Source organism: Prionailurus bengalensis, chromosome D1, assembly GCF_016509475.1.
Source record: "Prionailurus bengalensis isolate Pbe53 chromosome D1, Fcat_Pben_1.1_paternal_pri, whole genome shotgun sequence".
Classification (NCBI taxonomy): domain Eukaryota; kingdom Metazoa; phylum Chordata; class Mammalia; order Carnivora; family Felidae; genus Prionailurus; species Prionailurus bengalensis.
The window spans coordinates 43,632,598-43,653,578 of NC_057346.1; the positions used below are offsets into that span (position 1 = coordinate 43,632,598).

The 20,981-nt window shown below is 35.0% G+C and overlaps 1 protein-coding gene across 4 annotated transcripts in view; it reads left to right on the plus strand.

The window, feature by feature from the left end:
• NOX4 (NADPH oxidase 4) overlaps window positions 1-20,981 on the plus strand; it is a 176,255-nt gene that overhangs the window by 32,233 nt on the left and 123,041 nt on the right. For all 4 annotated transcript variants that reach the window (XM_043579969.1, XM_043579971.1, XM_043579968.1 and 1 more), the window contains 2 exons: window positions 6,864-6,936; window positions 11,254-11,334. In XM_043579969.1, the coding sequence (XP_043435904.1) occupies window positions 6,864-6,936; window positions 11,254-11,334 (154 nt within the window). The remainder of the gene's footprint in view (window positions 1-6,863; window positions 6,937-11,253; window positions 11,335-20,981) is intronic.

Here is a 20,981-nt window from a genome sequence, read left to right on the forward strand (position 1 = left end):
TATGTTAAGATATAACATGGAAAATTTGCAGTCAGAACCAATGTTAGGAGTTTAAGCATAAGTTGCAACGAAAGCAGGGGACAAGGCAAACAGTGGGGTTCAGATGAACTAAGAGTAAAAATAAGTAAATGCATTTGCCTTCCATATGTTCTTCCAGTAACAACAATGTGATCCCATAGGCTTTGTGCCCACGGCTGTGATAGTCCTGTTGGAGATGATACACATAGAATAGTCTCTTGCCCTCAAGGTACTGGAAAGAAACACCAAGCATTCTGAATATCAATGTGGCTCTTATAACTCAGTAATTTAGTAGGATATTTTGTCATCTTTATAACCTATGTAAAAAGGGGAGAAACAGTCATTAAAATCCATTAGTTTTCTTGCAATGGGACTCCTTTTTCATTTGTCATTTACTTTTCCTTTCCAAGCATGTTGTCCATGAAAGCTCAGTCTAGACTATTAATTTGTTAAAGCGCATTTAAGCATCTCAAAATTTTGTCCTGTTGTTTGTATAATTCTTACTAAAATTCTTCTCTTTCTCAACCTTACATGATGAAAGGAGAAAACTGCATTTGGGGGATTTTTAGCACATATTTCAGTGGTAAGGACAATTAGGTAGTTGAGACGGTCTATCATAAAGGCTTGGCTATCGCAAACACCCTATTAAGGATCAAAATTGCATCGGAGACTGAGGTGCATGGCTCTGTCAAATGCATTGTTTTTCTTTTCAGTCAATATTATGATGAAAATAATAATAATTCAGATGTTTTTTCCCCTTCCTTGTCACAAGTGAGGACACAATGGTATATTTTGATTTATAAAATATGGTTTTTTTTTCTGTCTGTGTATGCAAAGTATTCCACAGTTTTCTCTGTAGGAACACAATTTAGTTTTGTTTACAACTTTGCTCATTGAAAATATGTTTTTCATTTAAGCCTTAAGAATTGGATGAGAAATAAGAGGCAGAAAAAGCAGAAAAACAAAACCTTATGTGTGAATCAGTGTATTTTTTGGTTCATATGAATTAATTTTACAGAAATATCCAAGAACTTTGTTTTAATATTATTTTGTACAGCACAAAGTATGGGTGAAACATGGAGACATTTAAAATGTTTGGGAAAGTTTAGTTTACAGACATATAAAAAGATGTCTCATATGACCAAGATATTACATTCAGAGTCTTAGTGTAATGAATACTTATATATAAGCAGGTGATCTCTCCATCTAGCATGAAACCCCACCATCCCATGTTTTTTCCCAGAAGTTTCCATGAGTGATGTTGGACTAAGTAGAGATGATACTTAAAAATACGAATTTCCAGATTCCATTCTAGAGAACCTCTCTCTGTAGTGTGACCTGACCATGAATGTTATTAACCTTCCCAGGTATCTCAGGAGCTTCTGTTTCACCCTTACTGAACATCTCATCATACTGTTGTAATTCCCTTCTCACAACACCTAACTTTTGTCTACTCTCTTACCCTATTCTCTCTCTCTCTCTCTTTTTTTTAACCTGCTCAGCTTCTGCTCAGCCTCCAGCCTCAACTGACACACCCCATCATGCACAAATTCCTCCTTGAAGGCAGAGCTGCTCTCTTCTTTGGCATGGGTTCCTAAAGACACATAGTAAAATACTATGCTGGAGAATACTTTATTTCCCGTACATGCATGGTCTTTTCCACCTGAATGTGAGCTTTTCCAGTGTAAGGCAGGGCTTCCCCTAGGGCATGCAGAGCCTCAGGTACATTTTTTTGTGTTGTTTTGTTTTGTGGAGTTTCTGTCACTACAAACAATTTGAAAAACAAACCAGTATATCACTATCCTTTTAGTGTCCCAGTCTACACCATTTCATGAAAGAAATTCGGTGCTGGCCAGAAGGTGCCAGGTTCTCAGGTTGTCAGCTTGGAACACAGCCCAGAAGCCCTATGTGTGAGTCTGGAGCTTCTAGAGCATCTGATTGACCCTACTGAGTAGTAGGTGAGAGAACAAAGCAGAATCAAAGGATGGCAATGGGAGAAGGGATGGTTTTCTACAAATAGACTTAGTCTAGCTTTGTATTACTAGTAAGTCTATGATTAAAATACCGTTTCATAGCTATGAATGTTGTTAGGTACAGTGCCGAGGAAAAATCAAGTTTCTTTTTTTTTTAAATTTTTTTTTTTTTGACATTTATTTTTGAGACAGAGAGAGACAAAGCATAAATGGGGGAGGGTCAGAGAGAGGGAGACACAGAATCTGAAACAGGCTCCAGGCTCTGAGCTGTCAGCACAGAGCCCGACACGGGGCTCAAACTCACGGACCGCGAGATCATGACCTGAGCCGAAGTCGGCCGCTTAACCGACTGAGCCACCCAGGTGCCCCTCAAGTTTCTTTTTTTTTTTTTTTAAATTTTTAATGTTTATTTATTTCTGAGAGAGACAGAGTGTAAGCAGGGGAGGGACAGAGAGAGAGGGAGACACAGAATCCGAAGCAGACTCCAGGCTCTGAGCTGTCAGCACAGAGCCTGATGAGGGGCTCGAACTCACAGACCGCAAGATCATGACCTAAGCTAAAGTTGGACACCCAACTGACTGAGCCACCCTAGTGCCCCAAAAATCAAGTTTCTGGTGGAGGAATGCATGCATGTTTTTAGGTGTTCTAGTGATAAAGTCTACCTTTTATTGGTTAATAGATTTCTTAGATTTTAGGTTGTTTAATGTTACATAGAGTCTTCTCTCTGTCTTTACATATTTTTCAATGTAATCTACAACTGAGAAATTAAGATGGTTTTGTAGAAAATAAAGTCTGTGGCAGTTCAAGTGACATGAAATATGGTAGTTAGATCACTCAGTAAGAAATGTTAAAAACATTAAGAATTTATAAAATAAAACAAGTTTAAAAGATTGTATTATTCAGACCTGGATTTCAAAATATTTAGTATGTCATTTCCAAATTTGGTAGTACCTTGTATGATGAGAATAAAATGCATACTATCCAGTTTCAATTAGAAAAGCCTTCAAAAACAAATAGAATTGTGTTTCCAGTTATGTTGGAAAAAAACAGGATAATGAGTACAAGATGGTATATTTCTGACCACATCTGGATGTGGATGAAAACGTTCTGTCAGTTTCTTCTAGACTTGGGAGTATACTGCAGTCCTTTTAAAGGCAACTAATTAATGAAATCCAATATGCATAGATAAAAAGTAATAAGAATAAACATACAAGCATGTCATTTCCTAAGGAAACAAGTGTAGGTTTTGCTTTATAATTTGAAGGATTCAGAGAGTTCATAATGTACTTTCTGGCAGGTAAGATGGCCGAGTAAGCTTTGACTAGCTCCATAATTTCCAACCTGTGCTTCCTGAATTTTGGAATGTGTGTAGTAATAGAAACTAATATATTGGGTCTTAGATGAGCTGTCATCAAAAGCTAGGTTAGGGTGCCCCTTGATGTACCCTGAAAACACTCAATGCTTAGCTCTCTTTCAGCACTTAATGCCCTTTATTGCATTTGTCTGCTTATCTTGTCTCCCATACTGGACTAGAATTTCTTTTAGAGCAGGATTCATTTTTTCTATCACCTAATAGTACATTACAGATACCTAGAAAAAATACACTGAAGATAAAAGCCATTTATGTAACTCTACTACTTGTTACATCGATCTTTACAACATCTAGATAATCAGTTAGCTAACCTTTGTTTAATTCCAATGTCAGAAATTGTAACTTCTTAAGGTACTCCCCTTTTATTGACCATTGTAATTATAATAATTTTTCCTTTTCATTGTTAATTATAAGTAACTTTTTCTTCTTCATTGAGCTGGCCTATTACTTTATAAATTACAAAGTCTGATCTTTTTATATTTCTGGGAGAGAGAAAGGAAACATGAATCCTTTAGATAAAAAAGATAACTTCATAAATCTGAAAGAACATTAAAAAGTGTTGAATTGATTCTCCTCCATTGAGATTGGAGTTTGGCCTAAGGGACAGTAATGGGAGCATTAATCCCAGGATGTGCATCCCATCGGCCAAGATGTCTACTTCATCTTCAAGTGACTGATGTCAACTATTTCACCTCCTCTGAATCTTTCCAGTATGTTTTTCGTGTTCTGTTCTAAAAGGTGTTCACTGGTTATATGTTTGAGGAAAGATCTGTTTCTGGTTTCTTAGTGCTAGTACTTCCCAGAGACTTTAATATACTAATGTGTTCTGTGACTCTGTAAGGAATTATTATTATGCTTTTGAGAAATAGAAATTAATATCACAAAGAATTACTGTTCAAATAATATACTTTGGAAATTATGCCTCTACACTAAACATATTTAGTTTTTTCAGGTGTCCTGATGAAGTGATTTGTAGACATTCCATAGCTAATCCTGGCATATTTAGAACCACATGGGAAGCCTTGTATGCAGACACAGTAGACCTTAATAAAGTCCCAAGAAAATTATTGGAAAGGCCTCTGCAACCACAAATTTTACATCATGGAGCCATCTGGGATTCTATCATTTATTTATTCATTTGGTCAAATAAGTTTTTTTTTTTTTTAATTACTTGAAGCCAGAGAGAAAGACCTCCTCTTTTTTTTTCTTTTTCAAATTTATTGACTTATAATTGGAGCCCAGTAGAAAATGCATATGTAAATTATGCTATTTGATTGATTTTTGACATATATATACACTTGTGAAGCCAAGACCAAAATCAAGATAACAAATATATTTATCATTCCACAAAGCTTTTTGTGCTTTTATAATGCATCCTGAGACTGATCTGCTTTCTATCACTGGAGAATGGTTTGGGTTTTATAAAATATTATGTAAAAAGAATCACAGAGTTTGTACTCTTGGGATTTTTTAAGTGGAAGAATGTCTGGCTGTTTTCACTCAGTCTAATAATTTTGTGATTCATGTATGTTGTTGCATATAGCACATGGTGGTTTTTTTAAATTGCTGATTAGTGTTTCAGGTAGAGATAATACCACAATTATTTACCCATTCATCTGTTGATGGAGATTTCAATTGTTTATAGGCCTTAACTGTTAAAAAAATAAAGTGGCTATGAATATTTTTGAACAAGTCTTTGTGTAGATGTGTATTTGAGATTCTTTGGGGGAAATACTTGGGGGTGGAAAGGCTGGGCCATTTTGTAGGCATGCTGTTTTTTGTAAATACCATTTTTCTGTACTGTTAGTCCTTAAGTGTGAACTAGTTATATATAGTTGTCTTGTTCTTCTCTTACCCCTAGGAAGTTAGTATTCACCTGGGGCAATGGCAAAGAGGAAGGGGAGGGAGGGCCCTGGAAAAGAAGTATAGAGAAGAGATGATTTGGATTAGGCATATCAGGAAAGGCAAGTATTGTTAGGCTTCCAAATCTGTATATTGGGAAGACCAGGGAGGAGAGAGTGTTCAAGTGTTAAGCATACAAAAACTAGCTCCTTTATTTCTCATGTGGCCCTTTATAAGTAGAAACTTGTTTCTACTGTACTGAGATTTCTAGCATTTTCCAGTGATTCCAAACTGTTGGAATCCTAATGATGCACATCTGTATTGCTCCTGTATTGTTCCCAGCTTGTCTGCTTCTGCTAGAGGCTTACAGTTCATGATGGCCCTTCTATGTTCTAGGTGGTTCCCTGGCAAGGAGAGAAGTTGGGGAATGCCTATACTTTTGGAGACACAATTGTTTCAATAGCTTTCCATAAAGATTTAAGATGGAATCTCTCAGGTTATTTAGGGCTTACTGTTGCTTGTATGATTGTAAGAGCAAATAACAGTAGCTTATAGACGGGATATTTTATTTGGTATTAATAAGATAAATCGAAATGCAACTATTGTGATTTTAGTTGTTTTTGATCCAGCATATCAACTCTTCATTTTGGATATGCTGTACCGACTAACATTGGATTTAGCCATCTATCACATCAGTATTAAGTTTGCAAAGCATTGCACATTTTTTTCTTTGTTAAAAAATGATTATTATATCAGAAACGCTGATTAACAGCCTGTTTTTCCATACTAAGGTGATAGGCCTGCAAGTGTTCTTAAAACAGCAACACTGTAATTCTTTTTTCTTGAACTCTACCATTTTTTGTTCTACAGTTGAAGTTGTGGTTTTTAGAAAGCTTTAGGTTTTGTTTATTTTTTCTTTAAAATTACTCCGGATAGTGAAGCCCAAAAGAAATTATTTGAATTGAGACTAGAGGAGCTATTAGTTCCATAAAAGGAGGGCTGAGGGAGTCAGGGAGTTTTCATACGGTGGTGGAAAAACCAAAACGGTAAAAGGTGTTGGATATCAACTCAGTCCCATTGCATATTTTTTTCCTCCTTTAAAACAGCTTTATTCATGTAGAATTAGGATACAATTAATTGCATCTCTTTAATACACACTCATGTTTCATAAGTTTTAACACTTGGTATGTTTACAAAACCATCATCACTATCAATATAAGGAATAGATCTTAACACTCACCCTTTAAAATTTTTTTGTGCCTTTAGAAGTCTTTCCCTCCTGCTCCTCCTTGCCTCCCCATTAAACATGTTTACTTTTTCTCTGTTGTTTTCATTATTGGCATTTGATATCTTGTGTGCATTTGGGATAGCATGTCCCCGCAGAAGTATGTACACATCCAGCATTCTGAGTGGGATACGTGAAAATACTAAGGTGGACTCTTCTTTTAAAGGTAGAAAAGATTGCTTTGTTTTAAGTACCTTGAATCTGTGCTAATTTTAAAAGGGCTTTTTTTGAGAAGGAACATACAAAGAGATATGTGATTTGAATTGGGCTTCCCACAGAGCACCGTAGCCCTTTGGATTTTAAGGTAATAATTTTTTGTACTTTTTTTCTCAGTATGGTTTAAGTTAAATGTACTTATATAACTTTTTTATAGTTCCTGGCCTGACAGGGGTCTGCATGGTGCTGGTGCTCTTCCTGATGATTACAGCTTCTACATACGCAATACGGTGAGTGTCAGGCCCATTATATCAATGTTTACTGGCCCGAGTATTTAAGTTTTCCTCAGATTATCTTCATTTTCATATGCAGAAAAAGTGTTGATTAACTGGAATGCTTAGCAAGTGCAGCCAGTATTATGGTTAATGGACTATTCTGGAAAACTAAGAGTGAAGTAGAGACATTTCCATATATCATTTCCTGCTTTTGAAAAATCTCTTTGTTTAGTCAAATGTTCTGTGTTGGTAAGGAAACATGTGGAGACTTTTTGATGACTGAGGAAATTTGAGTTCTTCAGGGTCATCCTTCTGAAGGATAGTGTATCTCTACAAGACATGAGATTGAAATCAACATGTATGCAAAGGAATATAACATAATTATTTTATAACTCATTTCCTGTTGCAGTTTATTGTAGTATTTTAAATGAAGCTTTGGGAACATGGTTAGTTGACATCTGCTAAAATAATCAAAAATATCTGTATGCATATTTATTCTTCTGGTTACGAGATTTTGAGCAATTGCAGACATACATTTTCATGAATACTTTCACATGTTCTTTTTGATAGATACATTCTGTATGTCAATATTTTACAGCATCTTGTGTTTCTAGGTCCAACTTTTTGGTTCAGAAAGCAAAAAGAAGAAATAATACATAGTATACAAAAATCCCCAATTATTGTACTTGAGATGGAAATTTAATGGAAAAACATGCATACACATTTTGAAAATAATTACCTAATAGAATATCAAAATGATTCTATCTTTGCACTTCTGAGAACATCTCTGCACACATTCACACACCCCAAAATGTCGCAAGTAAACTCACCAGAGTTTAGCACTATAAACTTTCTGGTTTGATGTTTATAGGCTTAATCTTTCTTGCCTTTACTCACTCAGTCCTCACCTCCTACCTCCACCATCACTCTCTTTTTCCCCCTTTCACACTACTGATCTCTCTCTTGCTATGTCTATGTATGTCACTAATACAGAATCATGTTATAGATGTTATTTTAAATCTGCTTCTTATTTAAATATGTTAGGAACATTTTTGTACATTAATAAATATCTCTCTGTCATCCTCTTTACTGTTAGAACAGCATATCATCCTATATACATAACTTTCCCAATTCCCCTATTGTTGGATATTTTAGGTTGATTCCATTTTTTATAGTATTTCAGTTCTGAAGCAAACACCCCCATCCATATGTCTTTGCATACTTTTGCACTTACGTCCTGAGGAAAACTATCTGGATGTAGAATGGCTTGGCAAAACAGTAAGCACACTTTTAAGACTTCTCACAAGAATTAAAACTCACCTTAGAGAAAGGCAAATCAAATCTCTAACATTAGTACTTAAGAGTGCCAATTTTGTGGGGAGAAATTTTATTTTAGTTAGGTAAGGCATATTAAAGAACATACATTTTTCAGTTTTCAGTGCTCTTAAAGGAAAATGAGGGCATCTGACATACTTATTTGCAAGATCGAAGATGTATGAATGTTCTACATCGATTAAAAATCCTTAATTGAGAGATAGTTTTATAAAATGGAGTGTAAAGATCAGCTCCTATTTTCAACCGAGCCATTATATTTGTACTCATAATAATTCAGTGAATGTTCATCAATCTTCAGTTTTTCATGTCTTTAAAAGAGACTAAAACCAACTCTGCTTTTCTCCAAGCTTTATTGTGAATTCTTAAATGGATCACAGAGATAATCTTCTTCTTCCTCTTCTCTTTACCAGTGAGGAAATAAAGCGTTAGAGAAATTAAGAGAATAAATGGCTCCAATGTTTGATTTCTTTTTTTCTTCTAATGTTTGATCTCTTTTTTAAAAAAAAATTTTTTTTTAAACATTTATTCATTTTTGAGAGTGAGAGAGACAGAGCATGAGTAGGGGAGGGGCAGAGAGAGAGGGAGACACAGAATCAGAAGCAGGCTCCAGGCTCTGAGCTGTCAGCATAGGGCCCGACGCAGGGCTCGAACTCACGGACTGCAAGATCATGACCTGAGCCGAAGTCGGACGCTCAACCGACTGAACCACCCAGGCGCCCCTAATGTTTGATTTCTAACAGTTGAATGTAGTCTAGTAATCCACCAATGGTTCACTATGGGTCAATCTATTAAAATAAGTAAATATTTTAATAGCAGGTGACAGGAATACAAACATATTTTTATCTCAATAGATTTTTAAATGGTGGTTATTAAATCTTAGCCCTAGTTATGAATTAAAATAAGTAAACTAGGAATTAATTTCCTTTATAGAATTAAAAAAAATAGAAAAGCCAGAACTAAACTCATAAAAGAAACATGAGATACATTCCTAAGAAAATTATGCCAAAAGTGATATTTTTAATTCTACCATTATTATATATGATAAGAAATGAAACATTTAGAATTAGTAGAAAGAATGCAACAATAAATCATCATTATTTCCAGAAAGGTATATGGAATTGTTCTGCCAGACAATCCAAGAGAATTATGGAAAAAAAAAAACATTAGTGTTATACCAAAGAAAAGAATTGTAATAGGTAAATGAATACAAAACAAATATTAAAAATAGCTTTTATATAATAGCTGTTATCAGTTTGAAATTGAATAAAACTAAATAATAAAAACATGGAATATCTAGAAATAAACTTAATAAGAAACTAGTTAAAATCTATATAGAAAAACACAGAACTGCATTGAGGGAAATAAGTAGATATTTTAATAAAGATTGCATACTGCAAAAATGGAGTTCTTCCACAGTCATTTTGTAGGCTTGTTGTAATTCTCATCAAAATCAAAGATAGATTATTTTGTTTTTTGAATTCATCAAAAACAGTTCTAAAGTTCATCTCAGGGAATATCTAAGTACATGTTCCAAAGAGAAGTAAAAGGGAATGTGGCTTGCCAAACATTACCACAATTAAGCTTCAGTAACTTCAAACAGAATAGGACTTAATTGCAAAAATTACCAAGGAATTGAACCTAATGATAGAGTTGATAGAAAGCCCTGTAGGAGACTTTGATATATATAAAAAGCTGCTAAATAATGAAGATGCCATTACAAACTTATGAAGAAAGTAAGGCTTAAGTGAATGAAATTTGAGATAAATTAGAGGTAACTGTAAAAAAATTATGCCATTAAAATTTAAAAGAAACTTTGCCCAATAATAAATTCTTACAATCTTATGGAACATGCTTAAATTATATGGAACATGGTTAAAATTTAAACAGTTTACACACAACAGTTAAGAAAAATATACTGTAGAAATGGATAATTATCATGAATAGATAAATCACAGAAGAATTTAAGGTGAGTAACACAGAAAGGAAATCATATCCAATTCCACTTACATAAAATAATGAAAATGTATAAAGTGGAGTTGGGGTTTGTGGAAACAGCCTCTCCTACTGTACAGTTGGGTTTATAATTGATAAACATTTTCAGAGAGCAATTGCTAGTGTGTTCGAAAAACAAAATGAGTGTCCTTCAATGTAGCAATTCCACTTCTAGGAATTTAGGTTCAAAAAGAATCAGCTATGTGCAAAAAGGCGTATGATCCAAGGATATGAATGATCTTGCTTATAATAACCAAAGCTGTAGATGAAGTAAATGTCAAACCAGTTGGATATTGCTTATCTCAGGGGTTCTGAAAGTTCTAGGGGTTGTATCAGAATCCTCTAAGAAGCTTTTACTAATATCTGCCTTCCACCTCCAAGATTCTAATATTTGAATATCTACCCAGACATATGAAATAAAATATGTTAGTCTTCTTACTTTTCTCAAAAGTTCCATAAATTGTGCTCACCATACCACTTCTTTTGAGGCTCTTTGTTTCCCCCAGGGCAGTAACACCAAGGTGTTTTTTTTTGTTTTTTTGTTTTTTTGTTTTTAACATGTAGGCTGTTCAGGAAAAGAATATAAAACTGTAATGAGCATCTATTTAGTTTCTCTCAATTTTACTTTCCTTTGGACTACTCTCACACTATGTATTAGGATAGGAGGATTATTTGTTTTAGGTATCATCTGAAAATTGAGAATATTGATCAAAAGGACAGTGAAAGTACATATTATCCGCCTATTACCTACTCCTCAAACTCATAATTACTTTAAACATTTCATTTTAATTCTTTCCATGTATCTTTATTTGAAATACAAAGAATCTTCAAAATTATGAAGTGTTAGTTATAATTTTGTCAGTTCTCTCTGCATGATATGTTAATACTTTTGTCTTAATAGATAAATCTCAGATGAACTCCTATTTTAACTTTCTTCAATTTTGACATATGTTTGAAATGATGGAATGTAAAGTGGCATTGAAATTAAGTTATTTGTTTTTTCAGAGTTTCTAATTATGACATCTTCTGGTATACTCATAATCTCTTCTTTGTCTTCTACATGCTGCTGATGTTGCATGTTTCAGGGTAAGTTTAAAAAATATTTAAAATATTTTTAAAATCATGTATACCTAAAAATAGGGTAATGATAGATAAATCTAGAGAAATTTTTATAGAAAGTGGTAAAATTATTTGGTTATATGGAATTGAGGGTAGTGTCAAGAATGAAGAAATAGTTCTGTTTTTATCATAGCATATATATTTTTTAAAGTTTTATTTTTTTGAGAGAGAGAGAGAAAGCAGGAGGGACAGGGCAGAGAGAGAGGGAGAGAGAATCCCAAGCAGGCTCCATGGTGTCAGCCCAGAGCCCGGCACAGGTTCGATCTCACAAAATGTGAAATCCTGACAGGAGCTGAAACCAAGAGTTGGGCACTTAACTGACTGAGCAACCCAGGCATCCCTATCATAGCATATTTTAATAAATCTAGTATAAAAGTATATTAAAATTGAAAGACAGTTACTTCTTTTACAATGTTGCAGTTTTTAAAGTCCATGTAGTTATATCGTGGTAACCTCTAAGAGAAAGTTAGTAAGAAATAAAGAACTTCAAGAAGGTATTTTAATGTTTCTTAAAAGTTTAGGAATTCCTAATGTCTTGCTGCTGTGGAATTTGTAACAATAGAGTTACCAGGTTTTAGTTTAAAAAAGCCTAGCAGCCTGTAGCGATATTTTTCTAGATATGTCTTTCTGAGGCAAGGGAAATAAAAGCAAAAAATAAACTATTAGGACTACATCAAAATAAAAAGCTTCTGCACAGCAAAGGAAAAAACAAAATTAAAAGACAACCTACTGAATGGGAAATGATATTTGCAAATGACATATCTGATAAAGAGTTAGTATACAAAATATATAAAGAACTTACACAACTCAGCACCAATAAAACAAATAATCCTATTGAAAAACAGACTCTTTTCCAAAGAAGATATCCAGATAGCCAGCAGACACATGGAAACATGCTCAGCATCACTAATCATCAGGGAAATGCAAATCAGACCCACACTGAGATATCACCTCACACCTGTCAGAATGGCTAAAATCAAACACACAAGCAGCAACAAGTGTTGGCAAGAATGTAGAGAAATAGAACTCTCCCCTTGTATTGTTGGTGGGAATGCAAAGTGGTGCAGCCACTGTGGGAACATTATGGGGGTTACTCTAAAGTTAAAAATAGAACTTTAGGGCACCTGGGTGTCTCAGTAGGTTAAGCATCTGGCGTTGGCTCGGTCACTCATGGTTCATGGGTTCAAGCCCCATGTTAGCCTTTGTGCTGACAGCTCAGAGCCTGGAGCCTGCTTCAGGTTCTGTGTCTCCCTATCTCTCTGCCCCTCCCCAGCTCATGCTCTGTCTCTGTCTCAAAAATAAATAAACATTAAAAAAATTAAAAAAAAATAGGACTATAGAACTACCCTATGATCTAGTGATGACACTATTGGGTATTTACCCAAAGAATACAAAAACGCTAATTCAAAGGGATACACATATCACTAGCAGCATTATTTACAATAGCTAAATGATGGAAACAGCCCATGTCCATAAATTGATGAATGGATAAAGAAGATGTAGTATATACACACAATGAAATATTATTCAGCCATAAAAAGAATGAAATCTTGCCATTGGCAACAATATGGATGCGCTTAAAGAGTACAATGCTAAGTGAAATCAGTCGGTCAGAGAAGGACAAATACCATATGATTTCACTCATGTGGAATTTAAGAAACAATACAAATGAGTAAGGGACAAAAAAGGAGAGAAGCACAAACCAAGCAACAGACTCTTAACTCTGGGGAACAAACTGATGGTTACCAGAGGGAGGTGAGTGGGGGGATGGCTGAGATAGGTGAAAGGGCTTAAAGAGTATACTTATTATGATGAGCAATGACTAATGTATAGAGTTGTTGAATCACTATATTGTACACAAGAAACTAATATAACACTGTATGTTAACTATACTGGAATTAAGGTACAAAACTTAATATAAATAAATAAAATTAAAAATTAAAAAAAAATTTAAAAAAAAATTTTTTTTTCAACGTTTCTTTATTTTTGGGACAGAGAGAGACAGAGCATGAACGGGGGAGGGGCAGAGAGAGAGGGAGACACAGAATCGGAAACAGGCTCCAGGCTCTGAGCCATCAGCCCAGAGCCTGACGCGGGGCTCAAACTCACGGACAGCGAGTAAAAATTAAAAATTAAAAAAACAAAAAAACAGGGACGCCTGGATGGCTCAGTTGGTTAAGCATCCGACTTAGGCTCAGGTCGTGATCTTGCTGTCTGTGAGTTCGAGTCACGCATCGGGCTCTGTGCTGACAGCTCAGAGCCTGGAGCCTGTTTCAGATTCTGTGTCTCCCTCTCTCTCTCTGACCCTTCCCCGTTCATGCTATGTCTGTCTCTGTCTCAAAAATAAATAAATGTTAAAAAAAAAAACCAAAAAACCAAAAACCAAAATAACAATAAAGTAAAAAGGCCTACCCACAGTAGTAGTTGCAGAGAAAGGCTACATTGGTTTATAATGATCTGAGAGAAGGATCTGTCAATATCAGAAGATCACAAAGGGAAAAAGAAAGTATCCTAAGCTTGTTACAAAGAATATACACCAATTATTCTGAAAATGTGTGTCAACCCAAGCAGTGTACTCAAAGGTATAGTGCTTAAAATAATCTGTTTGGTTAGAGGAAGGAAATAATACATTTTTGTGTATGCATGTGTCTGTGTGATCACTAGAATGGACTATGGTTTTGTCTTGAGACTCATACTAATATGACACAATAGACCATTGTTTGGCATCAGGTTCACTTGATTGAGTAAATGATACAGGGTAGAAATATAGAAAGTCAATAGGATAATGTCAGGTCGTTCTTCTGTGATGGTCTCTCTGGTTCTCCCACCTCCTCTCCCTTACCTCCCATGTAGTAGCTCAGTTTTGAGATTAATAAATAATAATTAATAAGTAATTCCAAGGCATAGACTACCTTGCTTTGGGTAAGACTCATGCTCCATAGGAACCAGTTTCTTGGTAGCAGCCCAGATCTCTTCAAGGGATACCCTCAGTTACAAGAATACACTGCACACAGGAAACTGAGGTCTGTGAGTCCTACATAGTTCATTCATAGTCTTCCTGGTGCAAATGCATTCCACCATTAATAAACAATGTTGCCTGGAAACACAGCTGGCATTCTCTGTTTATCATAGCCCAAAATGTTTCCAGGGAGACAGTGTTTGGAGAAAGCTTCAGATTTGCTGTTAATCCTTTCCTCAGAATGTTTTATAATGTACTTTGTCAGTACAATAGGTCATATACATAAATTATGTATTTATTTCAGGGTGCATGTTCAAAATGTTTTTTTTTTCCTCTGATTTTGGAGGCCACTGGTTTAAATGGCAGTTTTATATGGGTCTCTCTTCCATGTCTTGGCTCAATTTGTTCTATACTGGGTTCTAGAACATACAGTTGTAGAGCATCAGAAGCGTGGCCACATATTATAATCATGGCTTCCAGTTAGTCATTCCTGCCACACAGGGAAGAGGGCCATGGTCTGTGGAAGCTCTGGATTCTTTTCTTTTCCCTTTTTTTTTTTTTAGGGGGGGATAATATGTTCTATGGACTATTAGGACACCAAGAAATCTCTCTGTACAGAAAATTTGTTTGCCTGTCAGAGCTATTATCATAAAATGGACTATGAGTAAGCAGATGTTACTGATGATAACAGTAATTGAAAACAATTACATAATGCTTACTATATGCCAAGGATAAATTCAAAATAATTGAGATACTTTATGTCTCCAAGGATCACAGTTTTATGAAGATAAACAATACTGTCACAACCCCTTAACAGGTCAGAAAACTGAAGTATAGAGAGAGTAAATAACTTCTGAAAGTTTACCTAACTGATGGATCCTGGATACAAATTCAGGCATTCTTAACTCAAAACCTCCTTTTTTTTTTTTTTTTTTTTTCTTAACTGCTAGGTTCTGTATTTTTAGAGAGGTCTGTACTTAGAATTTAGTGTTAAGATTTTTTTTTTTAAAGGTTAATATCTTGATTTACCTGGGATTGTGATCTCTTTCATACATCTATCTGTAACAGAGAGAAAAATGCAATCATTTCTTAGTATAATTAATTATGCATTCTTTCGCCTTTATGTTGTATTAAGTTAAAACTGAAAATGTCTGTTTCTTTGTAATTCAAAATAGAGTCAATTTTTTTTAAAGGTTCAGGAGTTCAAACAGATTTCTTAAGCTTAAAGAGGATTGTATTGAGAGTTCTTCATTTTTTGGACATAAAAGAAGGCCTTCTTAAATTTTGATTTTACTTTTGTAGAACAAGGGTCACAAACAGAAAGTGACTTTCATTTTTGCAAAGAAATAACAAAGGCATCTGCGGGATGAATTACATATAATCAATTTCTTATACCAATTTAATAGTTATATATTATTAGTAAAAAACAATTATTCTAATATTGAAATCAGTGTCATACAACAAATACATAATCCTATAAGCATTGTATAGTGCACAATTTTATGAAATTAAATTTTTATTTAAGTATAATTGACAAAATAATATATTTATAGTATATTGCAAATTATATATCATTTAAGTTTTTTTTTTTTTACAATGTGATGATAAACATATATGTTGTGAAATGATTACAACCAACCAAGTGAATTAACACATTCATATCACTTCAGTTACCTTTTTTTTATTTTCTGCTGATGAGAACGCTTAAGATCTACTGTCTTAGGAAATCTCAAGTATACAATACTGTATTATTAACTGTAGACGTCATGCTGTACATTAGATCCTCAAAACTTATTCTTCTTATAGCTAAAAGTTTTTAACCCAATGATGTTAAATTTTGAATACAGTCACACAGATTATGCTTCTGGTGTGGGAAAACTTACTAGTAGTAAATCTTGTTTTTTTTTTTAATTTTTTTTAATGTTTATTTATTTTTGAGACAGAGAGAGACAGAGCATGAATGGGGGAGGGCCAGAGAGAGAGGGAGACAGAATGTGAAGCAGGCTCCAGGCTCTGAGCTGTCAGCACAGAGCCTGACGTGGGGCTTGAACTCACGGACCGTGAGATCATGACCTGAGCTGAAGTCGGACGCTTAACCGACTGAGCCACCCAGGCGCCCCTACAAGTGGTAAATCTTACAGCTTTTTCAAAATGAAACATTTCTCAAAAAAGTCTTTTTATTCCTAAAGGATCTGTCTATAAGTAAATCTGTTGAAATTATTATCATTTGTGCCAATATTGAGAACTTAGACGTATCTTTGCTTATGAAATATCTTGATAATTTCATTGTATAACTTTTGGTTATATGAGTAAGGTGCAGTTATTCAAAGTAAGTTTCTTGGATTTATACTGGGATTTTTGTTAAAGAGCATACTTTAGATTGGAACAGGAAATCAGTATTTTCTGGGCATCTCTCCATCAGTGTGCTAACTACTATAATGAAGTATAGAAGAACAATATATGATCTTTAGTCTTCCAGCATTGGTAATTAGTTTGCAATTAAAAACGTCAGTTAAAAGAGCTGGAGAGGGGTGCCTGGGTGGCCTAGTTGGTTAAGTGTCTGAGTCTTGATTTTGGCTCAGGCTCAGGGCATGACCTCATGGTTCATGAGATCAAGCCCTGTGTCAGGCTCTGGGCTGATAGCATGGAGCCTGCTTGGGATTCTTTACCTCCTTTGCTCCATGCCCCTCCCCCATGTGCACATGCTCTCTCACTCTCTTAAAATAAATAAACTTAAAAAAGAACTAGAGAGAATTTTAGACTGCATATTTTCCAGCCATAAACATATTTTATTTTCAACAATTCTAGTAGTTCAAAGAACAGAAGAATCAATGTAGGCTAGAAATTTTAGAAAATTTTAGGCTTCAAGGATGAAGCCATGAGAAATTGTTGACTAGTTTCTCTATCTAAGCAGACTTTTGCAATAGGAAGACCAGTTGCTTCTGATGTTTTTCAAAGGTCCATTTTACTTTTGTAGAATCTCCAGTTTTGAAGGAAGCTTAAACGATATCTTGAGAAAGATGATTTTTGTCTCCCATGCAATCTAAGTAAATATCTAGTATTGAAAAGCCCATTCTGTCTTTGGGAAGCTCCTGTTTTCACAAAGTTCTTTTTCTTTTGAGCCAGAATTTATTTTACTTTAATTTAATCCAATGACTTCGATGTCTATGACTCTATAGGCCATCAAAATTCAGTCCCCTCTCTTTTAAATTATGTTCATGTGTTCCTTGCTTTATGATATTTCAAGTCTCATCATTATTCGAAATTAAAAAAAACATATTCATAGTTAATATTCATTGAGTACTTATCTTGTACCTTACTAATGTTTGATCTCATTAAATCCTCCCAACAACCCTGGTAAAATATGCTGTTGTTATCATTATTATTATTATTTTATATTATTATTATCATTATTGCTATTATATCTTGTCCAGGTGATAGAACAGGGACAGCGAGAGGTGAAGGAACTTGTTAAAAGTCGTACATAGTAAGTAGAAGAGTTTGGGTTTGAACCCAGGGATCATCAGATTCCTGAGGCCACATTCCTCATCACTAAATTAGGCTGGCTGCAGTTTGGTATGGCTTCCTTTGTATCCCCCCCTTTTTTTTCTAAAGTTTTTTTTTTTTTTGAAGTTTTATTTATTTTTGAGAGAGAGCACGGGCGTGCAGGCGCACAGGCACCTGAGTTGGGGAAGGGCGGAGAGAGAGAGAGACACAGAATCTGAAGCAGGCTCCAGGGCTCTGAGCCCTATGTGGGGCTTCAACTCCCCAGCCATGAGATCATGACCTGAGGCGAAGTCGGATACTTAGCCAACTGAGCCCTTTTTTTAAAAGTTTTTTTACTGATTTATTTATTTTTGAGAGAGAGAACTTTGTATCCCTTTTAAAGCTGGAAACCAAACTAAATGTAGTGCTCTGGTGTATGTAATATGACATTGGCAACATAGAAAGTTTATCTTTCTCGCTGCAAATATTACGGTCATTATTTAGGACCTGATTGTCTTGTTCCATGATTATCCATGCACTTAGCTTAACTTAATTTTTATACTTGTTACCTATGTTTTGGAATTTTTAAATTCTTTCTCAGCAAATCTATTTATTGCGTGACATCCTTAAAAGAACACATTTCATACAAACCAAATCAGATGTTTCTTTTCGGTGGTTAAATGTATCTAAAATATGCTAATTTTCCTTTTCAAGAGATCAGTAGAGCATGGCAATTAAGAGCTATACCATTAATAGCTCTATGACCTTGCCAGATAATTTGTCCTCTTTCTTAACTATTAGATGGGATTAATAAAGTCACCTACATTATAAGGTTGTCTCAGGTTTAAACAAGTGAATGTAGCAATATAGGCATAATAGGGACATACTCAAGTATTAGAAAAAAAAATTATACTTATACCAATACTAATAGCTGTATTAGGATGAAACTCCACATTTAACTGTTTGAAGAATCTTTTTTGTATAAATACACAGCACTTTTGAAGAGCCCAGATTTTCGTATCTGTAATCTGATAAATGTATAATGAAAACAGCTTAGCAGATCAAAAGAATATTCCTTGAAAAGGCAACATTTTTTATGACATTGTTAGGTCTCAAAAATTCAATTGGTGTTAACAATAAAGGTTTATTTTGGGATTTGCAAGACAAGCATCCTCCTGGGGAATTTTTTTCTTTTAATTTTTAATGCACTTTTCTAGGAGGTTTGCTATTTGTGTGCTATATTATGGATATTTCAATTTGGAAGACGTTTGGGGGAAAAAAAAGCCAAAACTGTTTCCTCTTTTCAGACATGAATGTAACCGGACACTTCTTTATTTTCATTTGAAAAACTCATCAGGAGGAGATATATACTGCCATTCTCACTTACTGATAAAAGGGATATTGGAGTGAAAAGCAATTATGAGTGTCACAGAGCCTCAGCGGAGAGACTAACCCTACTCCTTTGACAGGCATGTGGAGAGAACATATTGTAAATGAGAACTGGCACCCTTGCCTCTCAGTCTTACCACAGTCACCACCCACTGGCTTTAGCTTGTATGTTGGGTGGATAATAATTGTATTTTGTTTTTTTATTTACATGAGAGAGGAATTATAATGTGACAGTTCTTAAAAGAGAGGGGGAAGGGCCTTCTCAAAAGCACATGTGGCAATGAGAGCCAGCTAATTGTATAAATAATTTTTTTGTGCTAGCTCTGCTGGGCCTCTCAGACCTCATTTTATTATATAAATTAATACATATTATTTATATATTATATAATACTTATTCTTTTAGACAGAGCTCTTTGCCATTTGGGACTATTGGCTGGCAAGAGTTCATTGTAGAGTGTGATTTATATTCTGTTTGAATCATGTTTTCTAGGGGGATTTAAAAGAATGGATTTCCATGTGCATGTTTCTAAAATCATCTGTTCTTTAAACCAGGGGGACACAGTGGGCAGCCTTTGTCAACAATGACATTAATGAACGAGAGGCACTGTTGGCTTCATAGGAGTTTAGGCTCGAGAAGTTAACCAGGGTTAGACAAATATTTATGAGGTTAGGCTTATTGCACTGGCTTATCCTCCTTCTACTATGCCCTTAGGAGAAGGAAATTAAGAACATTCTGTTGGGGGATGGAGGTATTTATGCAGTATAGACTAGTGCTGAAAGTTGCTGATTCCAAATATCTTCTCTTCTAGAAGCCACTTGCACTGAGTGCTCTTTTCACCCACACTGGCTTGTATGATCTTCCTACTAGAGAGAGGCATTTGCACTTAAAATGTCAATGGGAATTTGGTGAAGCCCAGGGAAAGGAAGGCCCAGAGGTTTTATGTTAAGCCAATTCTATTCTAGCACTGGGAGAGAAAAATTTATTTCCCTACACTTTCTTTTCAATTTTCCTTTCATTGCCTCTAGATTTGAATTGGCTATATAATTTATTGTTCAAACTAGACACTGAGAATGAAATGGGATACTGTGGATAATTAAGCAGTGACTTGTGGCTGAACCAGGACATATGGTTATTCTACCTATTCCTAGGCATAGGGGAAAGTTCTAGAGAGACTGAATCACAAAAGGAAACCTTACCTCAAATAGGGGCTCTACATGGGTACGTGGGAGCCTAGAACCTTCAAATAATAAACACAGTAGATTTGCCCAGCTTTGTCCCACTTTAGAGATCGTAACTGGATGTGCTCTACCATGTTAGGTAGAAGGTTGAGGAGTTGCATGTTCATGGGAATTGCTAAATCTTTTGTATACTACGTGTCACCCTTACAAGTGACCTGTTTTGAATAGTTTCTAGATGCTTAATTTCTACTAGGTGTGCATAATTATTTTAACGTTGATGCCCTTTATTTCTACTTCAAAATCCTACTTCTTTTTTAATAGAGTAGGAGTTCTCTACTTGGATTCATAATCTCTAGGAATCATTGAATGGGTGCCGGGGATCCATGAATTCCTGGAATACACCCACCCACCACCCCCACAGTAGCTTGCATTAGATTCCCAAAGCTATTTGTGTCCCAAAGGAAGTTAAAAATAACTGAATGAAGCCTAAGCTAGGTTTTTACTAGAGAGCTATAATATTACATTGATACATCTTATATCTTCACTTGTTTTATCCAAAGTTAGAAACAGTAGATTGTGGGGAAAATTAGAAACACTGGGA